This window comes from Pseudoliparis swirei, chromosome 9, assembly GCF_029220125.1.
Source record: "Pseudoliparis swirei isolate HS2019 ecotype Mariana Trench chromosome 9, NWPU_hadal_v1, whole genome shotgun sequence".
Taxonomy (NCBI): Eukaryota; Metazoa; Chordata; class Actinopteri; order Perciformes; family Liparidae; genus Pseudoliparis; species Pseudoliparis swirei.
This window is the reverse complement of record NC_079396.1, coordinates 10,386,450-10,399,341: the sequence shown is the minus strand read 5'-3', so window position 1 is coordinate 10,399,341 and position 12,892 is coordinate 10,386,450. Positions and strand designations below refer to the sequence as shown.

General features: G+C 43.3%; 1 protein-coding gene across 7 annotated transcripts in view; it reads left to right on the top strand.

Moving 5' to 3' along the window:
• The window catches only part of LOC130199184 (forkhead box protein J3-like), a 61,633-nt gene that overhangs the window by 15,403 nt on the left and 33,338 nt on the right, over nt 1-12,892 (top strand). For all 7 annotated transcript variants that reach the window (XM_056422467.1, XM_056422471.1, XM_056422468.1 and 4 more), the window contains one exon: nt 11,020-11,094. In XM_056422467.1, the coding sequence (XP_056278442.1) occupies nt 11,020-11,094 (75 nt within the window). The remainder of the gene's footprint in view (nt 1-11,019; nt 11,095-12,892) is intronic.

Here is a 12,892-nt window from a genome sequence, read left to right as displayed (position 1 = left end):
TAGAATGGGTGTTTCAAAGCACAACAGTTAATAAGAAACTCACTCAGTTTGTCCTTTCTGTTCCTGGCATCTTTTGTTACTAGTGAACCACGGATCTGTGGTAAAAAACAAACAAACACTGACTATTAAAGAAGTCTGTAGAGTATGAAATCAAGCAGTGACTTCAAGGTAAAGGAAAGGTCGCATGTGTGAGGAAGAGCTGTTCACTTGTGCTTCCTGGATGATCCGACTCAAAACAGGGGGCCCTGTTTTATACCAGCTGTGGCCGTCACAGGGAAAGTTACGTAAGCCGGGTTCGCTCCGGGTTGGGTGATTACTGTCAGCTGTACCCAGTGGGGCTCAGACACACAGATTGTCTGGCTGCCATGTTCGGCAGACATGGTCGGCTCACACGATGCAAGTACACACTTGGAAATTCGTGTTTTCTGAACGTACTGACTCGAGGCGAACACACTTTCAGAAATCGGCTCATACGTGGTCCGTTGTGTTTGCCGTCTCCTTCACCCTCTGCCACACACACACACACACAGACACACACAGACCCACGTAGAGACTCCCACTCAGGTAGGCAGTGTACGTGTGCAGTCTGCAGATTACACACAAGGAGCACAGCAGGAGGAGAGATGAGGGCGGGGGGAGTTGGAGATGAGAGAGTAGACTGTCAGAGAGCAGAGGAGAGTTTTACTACCCAGCACACGCACTCCGTCTGCTCTGTATGATAATGTGAGAGGAGCGCAGGAACGGCAGAGTTGAAACCAGGACACACACACACACACACACACGTCGGCTTCCATCCTTAGAAATCACACCATTACGTACACTGGTTGAACACCACAGGCTTACTGCATGTGTCGCGGCTACGCAAAGACACACACACTTTCAAATGCTTTCCAAGGTCGCGAGATTTTTTGGTGTGTTAACTGGGAATGAATATAGGGAGCTCTTTTCAGTTGAGGGGTAATCGTGAGCACCTCCCTCCCAAATCTGTGGAGGAGATTTGGAATCTGTAACAGAAAAAACATGACGTTTGATTGGCCGCCATCAAGTCGGTTGAGGCACCGTAAAGCATCTCTGTTTTTAGAGCAAACAAATGGAGCTACCGGAGCAGAATGCAAACCGCGTTGCATCGGGCTGCATCATTCCCGCATGATGTTGTGTCACTGGAGCAGCATTGTGTCCCTCGTGTTCTCTCCACCAGCCTCTCCCGCTCTCTGTCTGCGTCCTACACTGTGTACCGCTCTACTTTCCCATGCTCTCTGCAGCCCCCTCGCAGCCCTATCACACCCACGTGTCCCTCCACTTTAGGGTCCATTTTGACCACAACTCATATTGAACTCGCAGCCGGAGACCGGCGGGGGTTTCTACTTTGTTCTTTGTCTCTTATTTATCAGTTTGTCTGAAATTAAATCAGTTTTTTTGGGTGTTTTGACAATGTCTTTTTTAATTTTTATTCCAAGTGCTATGACAAACTGACCTTCACCACCTGCCCTAGAGTATTTTGTGATTTATGTTTTGTTTTAATTAGAGTTCCTTTTATGCTTTAATTTGTAAGTATTTGTTTGAAAGACTCACTGATAAATTGATTAAATGAAAAACTTTGTAAGATGAATCCGTATTCGTGCTGCTCTATTCTATTCACGCTGAATATAATTATGGCAAATGTTAGTTATTCAAAGCTCACCTCACAGGTATATTATTATTCAAATGTGACGGCCTTGTCATTATTCACCGCTTGATAAACATAGTCTAGACCTCTACCGTCACCGAATGGTTTGTGCAGTCGGTGGTGCACCCTGGCGACACCCATCGCCTCAGGCTTGCTCCCATGCAGCCAGGATAATTGCCTGCGAATTAACAAGGCCTAATGTGCCGCTGTAAAGGGCAGCACTACCGCAGTGGCCTTTGGCCCTTGGCTGAACACCACAATCACCTGATATGAATCAGCACCGGGCCATTGTTCTCCCGCCTGCTCTGTGGGAGATCTGCGACAGAGCTCAGCGGAGCTCAGTGCACATTGTCAAGTGTTATTACGTGTGTGGAGAAGGGCTGTTGCCATTGGCTGCTGGGAGTCATTAGGTGGATGTAGCAGCACCGGGGATACTGAGCTTGTGTCTCACGAGGACAACTGCAATTTCACCACAGCGCTGTGCTTGTTGTGATTTGAGATCATCTGTGGAAATCACAGTGTGCGTGTCTGGACAGCTCCAGAATAGGATGCACGCGTACGTCTGTGGCTGAGGTTTGTGTGGACAGCTGCTTACTTTTGTCTGCGAGAGACGTTTCAGGAACAGCTGTCTGCCTGTTTCATTGAATCTCTGTGTTGACCTCTTCACTGCTGGGTAATGCACACAGAACTGTTACATGTACCCCAGCACTCCCAGGTCACATGTCACATTGGACCGATCTGCTGTCCAGATGTGTGTGTGTCTCAAGGTCAATCTCTCCTTCCTGACACTGTTATACAGAATACTAAACGATATTCAATTCAATTGATGCAATAATATAGATACCATATCATTCAAAACTTGATTTTGAAATCTTTTTTCATTTCAAATTAAAGCTCATATCTGATAGAAAATGTATATAAAATGTCAGATAATAAAATCCCAATTTCAGTGACAAAAACAGCATAAATTGCCAGAATCCAACTTCACTTTAGTTGATAAAAGGAACATATACACTTAAGTGTATAGATGGAGCCTATGTTACTGAAAGTTGTTATTCACAGTTAGGCATACTCTCAAAAAATGCATTATCATGAGTTATACTTCTGTAAAATTAATGCATCTGGAGGTAGGGGAATCACATGATTTAGCTGATAAAATATTATACAGTAAAAAGGTATTTCTACTTCAATACAAAGTTAATGTTGAGATTTATAAATGTGGAAATACCTTATGCAACCAATATTGTTTCATCCCCCGTTCTGCAAGAAGTTCGTCAATGTGATGACATTTCTGTATGAGACACTTTTCCTCCACCATGTTTGTATTTTTTATATATATATTTTTGATGAACACATCTTGATAATAAGCGGCGTCATTCTTAGGCATTCTCGTGATACACATGCATATATATATATATATATATATATATATATATATATATATATTCTACACACAGAGATAGTGCCAGGTGGTGAGGAATCACTGGTACAGTGGTGCCAGGAGTTGAAACTTGTATGTGTAACACTGCGTGAGCTGTTAATTGCATACTAATCACTAAAAGGAGTTTCAGTATTAAATTCTTAATTAAAAACAAGGAATTTCTCTTGCGATCTGCTCGAGGACTTGGCGCCCATCCAGCAGTGCGTTTTCCTCTCTAACCAGCTAGGCCTGTAGCACTCTCCATATGGCTAATAATAGGCTTACGGCTGGTTTCCGTAGCACTCTGGAATGCAACAATTATACCACAAAATGAGTTTATTCTCTCGTCCCGGGGTTTGTACCCTGCAAAGCTCTCGTCAGATCCTAAATAACATCAGTGTTTGTCGAGGCAAAGGAGGAAACCGCAGGAACTGTAGATGTCTGGCCAGGAAATGGACACTAGTATCATCAGCTGACTTTTCAATCAAGTTTTTTTTCCCAACCAAGTCTGAACCAGATTTGTCAGTGATTGTCAGTTGTCACCAGTCGATTTTTAATGTTTAGGTTTCTCAGAAACAAAGACAATGAAAGTATTGAATGAATGCAAAAGCTACATTTTATATGAATGGTATAGAAATGGAAGTAAGAAAAACACTTTCTCCTGTGATTTGCCATTTAGCTTGTGCTCTGAACACATTCTCGATTAAACATGCACGGTATTAATGTGTCTGCACGTTAACATGAAAACACCGAGTTATTTCACAATGTGTTGATATTGTTTGGATTCTGTAGACAAACAACTGAGCGAACATAAAAGAGATGTGATCATGAATGCAAACCGTTAAACAACCTGAACGGCATCCAGATGAGGAGAATTATGCTGTCACTGGTAGAGCGGCACGGGCACAAACAGGACACTCCTCCTTCCTCCTTCCTCCTTCCCTGCTCACTCATCTCCGCTCCTCGAAAGCCACTGACTGAAGCTGTCACTTCGCCGCATCGCTAGGCTCGTCACGACCGGCAACAGGAAGTGTGCCGCAGTGGTTTGGTCTCAGTGTTGTTTTTGAAACGCTGTATTAAAGATTAAAGCAGCAACTAAAAAAACATTTGCCTTCCAAATCAGTTGTGAGATGAGAAGTCCTCCTGATGTGACACAGGGAGGATGGTGGCTGGTGAGTCTGTCTAATGCTCACCAACAAAACCTCAAGGGTCGCAAGATAGGTACTTTTCATGATTCTCTGGACCGTCTTGCCACTTCAGGCATCTTAGAACTATTTAAATTAAACAGTCCCAGACCAACACTTAGGTGAACTGCTCATGACAACATTCTTGTAAGCAACTGCATGACCACTCAAGTCATGCTGGAGTATTTATCCTGTGCTCAGGATGGCTCTGTAAAGGAAGTACACTCAAAGAAATGACTCATTGGATCATCCAATAATTATATGCAACTCCAACTCAAATTTAGCACATCAGTGCAATACAATGTAATTAGGTTAGTCCAACTCATTTGTATCAAATACATCTAAAATAAAATAACGATATTCATTAAATTAAATTAATTTGTGTTTGTCCAACTCAAATGAACCACGCCTTCTGGTTTTTGAGGACGGGTGCTAGCCACTACACCACATTAAATATAAATATCTATTTATTCAAAATAAATATCTTCGTGTTGTAATTGATTGTAGTTTGCTTTATAACGTGTTGGATGTGTGCTGGTTTGCAGACACTCCAGAGAGGAGGTGAGGGTGCGGGGAGTTGGACACCAGACCTGCTCCCGGGCCGGACCACTGTTCACGGCTTAGTAAAGAAAGCGGGCCGACGAAGGCTCGTTGCCTGTGGTTAAACACACTCGGTATCTGCAAGTTCAGGTACTGGTGTCGGGAAAGAAAAACTGGAAACGGAACGTCTCAAAATGTTAGTGTATTATTGTTTTGGAGCTTCTCTCCCCAGAGACAACAGCAATCCTTCTTCCACCTTGTCTGAGTATCTCTTTGTGCCAGACACACACACACACACACACACACGTACTCACTCGTGTCCCTTTTCTCCTCCTCTTTCCATTCCACACAAACATATCTGTAAGCAGATACAGGTACACTATTGCAGTAAAACATGTGTATTCACACAGATAAACAGGTGTGACGGGTACATGCACAGATGCACACACACAGCTACCTTCATACACACTTGAGCTCAGGTAAAACTGAACACACACTGTAAATACTCACCGCTGCAAGCACACACACATGCAAGCACATGCAGCACTTTACAAACACAACCTGCAGAGTCAATCTCTCACTCACTCACTCACACACACACACACACACATATAGATGACTTGTGTGAAGTACTTCAGTGAGGGAGTGAAGAGGGTGGGGAAGGGTCCATCAAATGAAATTAATATGTATGAGATGAAGTTTGAAGTGGTGACTTGTATCCAACCCCACATTCTCACGGAGTGTCTGTCACTCCGTCACCATCAGGATATAATAAGGCATCTGAATGATGCTCAGAACCCAGGAGAATTTCACTTCTAAGACACCTGTCCGTATGCGCTCGTACCCCCACATTCCCTCTTCCAGCCGACTCCTGCACTTCTTCTTTGTGCCTCTTGCACCCCCTCCCAGCTCCTTCTCCTCTGCCTTACCTTCAAACTTTACCACATTTTACCCTTTCTTTATGCACTGTATGGATTCAGCTGAAAGTTAATACAATATCCTTCCTCTCTCTTCTCTCAAAATATCCCATCTTGCTATATTGTGCTTATTAGTTCTCTCTCTGTCTCCGTATCTCTATCTCTTGTTCGGTCTGTGGGCACACGAGGACTATCTATATCCTTCCACAATGCCTCCATCTTGAGGGGCATGAGAAGCGCTGAATACGGCTGTTTTTGAGTGTGCATTTGTGCACGTTAAGCTCCAGAGGCCCTCCACAGGTCAACATATCATGGCTAGCAAGCGTCTTGCAGGTGCACAGTTGAGAAGGGATTCACACAACCACATATGTCCTTTCTGTCTCACCTGGCAAAGTAAAGACTTCCAGCCTTTTTGTCACCGCTTGCCAAGCCACATCAGTGAATTTATTTTCAAACAGAAACTCTGAGCCTCTGAGGCTTTGCCATATCCAAAAGAGCAATGGTACATTTGTTTGTGTTATTATTTGTGTTGCATTTGTTTTCAGCTGAAAAAAATCGAACATTATCATTTAACTGCGATCTTAGCTTTATACAAATTATATTTACATTGGAAACAGTCCTGATGTTGATACAGTTGTTTGTGCATCTTTATTTGTGCTTAATGTCCTGTAAATCCTTAAATAATATAAAAGCCATCATTGAAGAATATGGAATAACTTAATATCTGTCTTTAAATACGAGTACATTTAGAGAAACTTCCATTTGTCCAGGACAATAACACATGCTCACACTCCCCAAGTACCATACACCTGATTGTGTATGTGCATTTTCAATTAAAATTCAATTCAATTCAAAATAAAAAGCAACTCATTTTCAACATTCTTTTGTTCGTTTGAGGTTTGCCACCCGACTGGAGACATGTTTATATTAATGTGTTAAACTTATAGCAGAGGATGTAATCATTTGTATTCTGCTCTGCCGATATTCTGGAAATGTTATTAAATTTGCCCTACTTTTTTTGCATAAAATATTATATTCATGTAGAATCCAATCACTCATAGCTGATAAAGCTAAAAGCTGATGGAAACAAAAAAAGGTTTTTGAAGGCATTTAACATACAGAAATATTGTTTGTGAGTAGGAGAAGATCTCACTCCTTGAGTTTCTATGCTCACAGACTTGAACCGTTGACTGTTTTATCAAAGAACCAGATATCTGAGCCAGAGAGCTCTGGTTATGAGTCACCTCACATTGTCTCTGCAGAAAATAAATTCAATTAAGTTCAATTAACTTTGTGTTGCCCAAAATCAGAAATGTGCCTTAGAGGGATTTACAACCTGTCCAGCATATGACATCCTCTGTTGAGCTGGGAGGTAAGTTGATGTTTCACTGTTGGTACTCACTTGTGTTTTTTTGTTTTGTTTAGCTTTCGTTTACTGTCTGCCTGTGTTTTTTTGCTTTTAACCCAGCCCCAGCTGCCAAATCTTCCAAACCTCCTTCTTATATTATCTCCCTCCTACCTTCCCCCCCCCCCCCCCACACACACACACACACACACACAAGCACACACACATTCTGTTGAGCTGGCCAGATCATCCTTCTGGCTCCTGCACCCTACCTCATTTTCACACACACACACACACACACACACACACACACGTACACACATACAAGCATATTTTTACCTCTTCGACCATTCCTATCAAACTTCAAACGTGGCGGTCTTTCTTTGATCACACTTCAGACTGATCCACACACATACACACACACACACACACACACACAAGCACACACACACATTCTGCCTATGGCCAGATCATCCTTCTGGCTCCTGCACCCTACCTCATTTTCACACACACACACACACACACGTACACACACACAAGCATATTTTTACCTCTTCGACCATTCCTATCAAACTTCAAACGTGGCGGTCTTTCTTTGATCACACTTCAGACTGATCCACACCAACATAAACACACACACACACACACACACACACACACACACATACACATACACACACAGTCTGACACTCCATTCCTCTGTATTTCTTCTCCACTCAAAAGCAAGTTTCCAAAATCTGACTTTGTGTCTCACATCACATGATATCACATTGCATTTAGTAAGAAAGTCATCCATGTTTAATCAGCCCTCTTTATGTCACTAACCTCCTTAACGCCAGGATGCTGCGCCCTAAGTTAAGCAGCCACATACACACATACACAGTATCTACTGTAGATGCCACACGATGCATGCACGAAGCCTCATAGCTAATAATGACTGTCTAAAAACAGTAGTTTGACCTTATTTTTTTACAACCTACCTCTTAATCTCCAGTCTCTAAAATTTGCCTCTAAAAACCACGAGGCATTACAGGAACTGAACTGGTACGATACATTATACAATTAACAGGTGCATTCTAGTTTGCACTAAACATGATGTATTCAATTCAATTCAGTGTATTTTGTATAGCCCAGAATCCTTTGTGTCTTCAGTGTCTTCACACGTGTGTACTTTCATACACACACCGTGCACAATATCCATTTGTGACTCTTATCCATCCATCTAATGTGCTGATAACACTTTAATTAAATAATGATTAAAAAGTCATTAGTTAATTTTCATTATTCATTTTCACTGCAGAATGAAGTTTTACAATATTATTATTTCATTACAAGCAAGTTTCTCCTCTAATACATAATGCTTTGACAAGTATTCATACAGTATTCAATTATTGTAGTCTTGCTAGTCATATTATATCAATGTTCCCAAACTCCAGCCTGACATATGTCTCAAGAAACCTTTGCGTCTGTGCTACAATTTAGAAATTGCAGATTAGTGTTGTAGATGGAATTAAAAACATTTGAATTAGTATTTGGGTGGTTGGACAAGCTATGCACCGTACGAGTGGGATATCACAAGTGTTTTTACTCGTTGTGAACTGCCACACTCAGAATATTGTTTAAATGGCGAGGGCATGGCCCACCTCAGAACTGGTGGGCCATGCCAATATTGTAAAGGGGGGCGGGGGTCCGAAGCTATGTGAATATTGGACATCTCACAGTTTAAGGCTTTGTAAACAAAGATTGGCTTTGAATGAAAAACACAAACACGGTGATATTGCAGCTTTTTTTTTTCAAGGGTATGGCGATCCTGCTGCTTAAAGAGATGGCACACACGGATTTACTTCTCTTAGAGATACTTTCCTGCAGTGGAAACATCGAGTGTTCGTCGAGAAAGAGTTATAGAGCCGCACCAGTTGTCCAATGTCCTTCTTACATTTCACGCAGACATGACGCCTGCGACTGTGTGATCCATCAGCTACTGGGCAGGAATGGCGTGGCCTCATCCCGGCCCAATAAGCTCATTAATCAGGCAGGGTGAGGAGTGGGAGGAAGGAGGACACAGCAGCGAATCTCATTATCTTACTTCACAGCACTGCTAATCAGTACATTTATTGATGATGTCTATTCCCATTCAGTGAGGGGATATTACTGTTTCCTTTACATGCAAGGAAGAAGGCTTTGTATCCAGCACGTGCACTGCAATACAGAGCAGCTATAAGGTTGAAGCCATACACTGTACACTCTACAAATATCCTATATACAGTATATATATACTGTATATAATGTTACTTAATATGGGGTTTCCTGATATTAAATATCAGAGCAAGCAGACTTATAGCAAGTTTCATGCCAATACACTGGACCATAGTGTGAAGATGTATGATTCCTCCAAGACAGACTAGTAATGTTTAAGGCATCAGATGGATTATTATTAACGGCTGAGCAAAACAATGCAAAATAAATACGACAACAATTGTTATTTATACGGAATCGCTCCATACAGCATTGACCAAACTTAATGACGTGAACAAATGCCAACAAAAGCTAATATGAGATTTCAACTTGTGTCGCCCCAACAGAGAACACGCTGCAGGGGAACGTCTGAATCACATCGGATTGTGCATTGCAACGAGTGCACAGGTGTCCAACAACTGCTCGGGTCGTAAAGATAAAGTGTAAACAAAGAGACAATAGCTCGAGGTTTAGACGCACCGGCTGCTGAAGGGACGATTGGACTCGACGTTAATGACCCGGCGCCACCTCCCACAGGAGAGTCCACGCAACAGATGGCTGCCTCTGTGTAGCGAGCTGGTGGCACTTCTTCTTGCCGTTTTCATCACCTGACTGCGTTTCCGTGCCGGACGGCCGCAGACAGCCAACAGTGACCCGCTGAGTAGAGCGGCTGAAAACCGCTGGAGCTTTTCTCCTGGAGCGGAAGGGCCCAGCACCGGTGGACCTCACCGTGGTTGTGTTAGGAGGAACAAAGCCGGGGTAGAGCAGCGAGAGCTCAGGAGAAACAGAAACAGCAGAGCAATGCCTCCCATCCCTCTGTCCTCCTCCTCCTCCTCCTCCCCCACCTCCCCAGTGGTATTAATTAGCAGCAGCAGATGAGTGAAGAACGGGAGCCTGAAGGAAGAAGAGGTTCACGTTAGGTTAGCTTGCACTGCTGTGAGCTCTCTCCCTCTCTCTCTCTCTCTCTCTCTCAACGCACTCTCTCTCTCTCTCTCTCTCCCCCCCCCCCCTCCTTACCTCTTTTCACAACAACTACAAACAAAAGGGCGTGTTACACATTGTGGAAATGTCGTTTCCCCTTCATCAGGACCAGAACCATGTGCATTGTCCCTCTTCAAATAAATGAGATTGTGATTCTATAACAGAGTGGTGTTTCAGTGCTGCGTGAGTTTTCACGAAGGCCAAAATCACGCCCTGTTTTTAGTTTAGTCACATATTCAAAACTGCATTCAACCCCATAGCGCCGCGGCCTGGGATACATCTGTCCACATCTGCAGCACAGTGACTCGCGGGGAACGTGGAAGAAAGTGCAGCCGACGTGGCATACAGCAGAGGCTCTGGACGGGGGCAGTGTCATGTCTGAGAGGTTCTTGAAAGAGGCTGATTTGAAAACATTTGGTGAAGAAGATATATATATATTTTTAACTATCCTATTCATCATCTTGTGACCCATCAGATGTATCTTATGACCCGTCTGGGGGGTCCCGACCCCTTAGGTTGTGAACCACTGATCTCTCTTTCTGCATTAAAAAAAAGGCAAATACGTGCTGTTGCAATTAACATAGACTGGGACCAGAATCAAATGTATTTAAATTGGTGAACAAATGTCTCGGTTGTTCAGTGTTGAGTTCCTCCAACAGTTGTTTTCTCCGGTTTCTTCTTCTCCCTTGCCCTTTCCCTTGCCCTTACCTTCTCTCTTTCTCTCCCTGCAGAATTCTATCCGACACAACCTGTCCTTGAACAAGTGTTTTCTCAAAGTGCCTCGCTCCAAGGATGACCCTGGAAAAGTAAGTATTTCCTGAACAATATTATGCGACTGAAAAGCTCAGCTTGAATTAAGGTGCGGCACACAATGAAAATACAAGCCTCTTACAGCGAGCTCACAAGAAATGCGGCGGCGATTAGGCGTCACGTGTGGAGCTCGTGCCGCATGTGTGTGCATCCACTTGTGCATAAGTGCACCCAGAGACCACACTCGCCTGCTCTGATTCTTTGTCGCACATGCAGAGTGTCTGAACTTAAAAGCAATGCGTAGCTCCATAACTGCCTGAATGCCTAATGGTGCTTTCTCTGTTTTCTGCGGCTCTTCCGATATTGATTCTGCGAAGTAATAATGTGGTACAGAGAGTAATGAATAATAAGTATATGTAGGTACACTCCTTCAGATGTGAGGCTGTTCACGCATCTGTTATGCTATATTAGGCCCGCTCTCTCTCTCTCTTTCTCACACACACACACTCAGAGGAAGCATTGATATGTTTCACCGCTGCTCTTGCTGTGGTTAGAAGCAGAGTTGCCACGGTCACTTCAGCAGCACCGGTCTGAAAACAACAATTTGCCAACTCCTAGTTGGTGCAGAATTGAGGGAATTGCTCAGATGGAGAATGTATACAATTGCAGTTGATCAGTGAAGCTTGCACTCACAAGATTTCTTTTAAAGCACAAATGTCTGCGATGCAACTCATCAGAGGGTTAATGTGAGAAGCAATCCGCCTCTCTTACACAAACTGACAAGCCAGAACGTTTTAGGCGGCTGGGATTTTGGAGCCATTGACAAATGAATTAAGGGGGAAGAAGGTTTAAATAATTCACAAAAAAATCCATGGGCTTGAGTGGAGGCCTGTAGTCTGCAAAGAGAGGATCAGCCCGACTTGGACCTGACCAGCTCCTTAATTCACACCGCGGATCGAAGGGGTCGATACCTCGGCTCCACGTCTGTGAGGAGAGAAGTTGGATGTGCGAGGCCTGTTTGAAGCCATGGAGAGAGGGGAGAAGCTAAATCATGCATGTGCCAACGTTAATTGGCTGTGTACTGCTGCTCACTGATGTGGGACTGAGAGACATGGGGAGGAGAAGAAGAGGCAAGGAGGGGGAGGAAGGGGCCGAGGTGTTCAGAGATTGTGTCTGTGTGTTTGTATGTGTGTGTGTGTGTGTGTGTGTGTGTGTGTGTCCTAGATGAACGTTCTGAATTCTTTTTGCAGCTTTGGACGTCCCTGGGAGGACAGAGGAAAAATGAAAGGTGGAAAAAACAGACTGACAGGAAGTCGAGGACCTTAAATCTGATTTCCTGTGCTCTCATTGATCGTCTTTATTTTGGAGTCTGCGGTGTTTTAACGTTGTGTATCAAAAGGATTGCAGAAGTGAAGCAGGAGCATGCGCCGCAGGAAAAATAAAACCCAGAAAAAACGGATTGGACAGAGAAGTGTAATAACAACAGATGCATTGGTTTTATCAGATGGAAGGGAAATCTGATCGCTTTACTTCTGTCAGTGATACTATAGAAGTGGGGAAAAAGAGACTTAATAGTATCCACAATAGGAGGAGATGCACCAGTGACACATTGACATGTTATAAAGAATTGGATGGATATTACTCTAGCACTCACAACAGTTGACAAATATAGACAGATAAGAACTCTGATGTGTTCAACATATACCCATGATATTTATTTACCTGCAAACCAGTCATTCAAAATTGTAATAATGACAGCAGAGCTGTAAAGTTATTATTTATGGCAGTGCTGTCGGGGTTTTAACTGGTTTCCTAATGCAAATATGTGAGGGTTCATATTGGCCTGAAACCTTT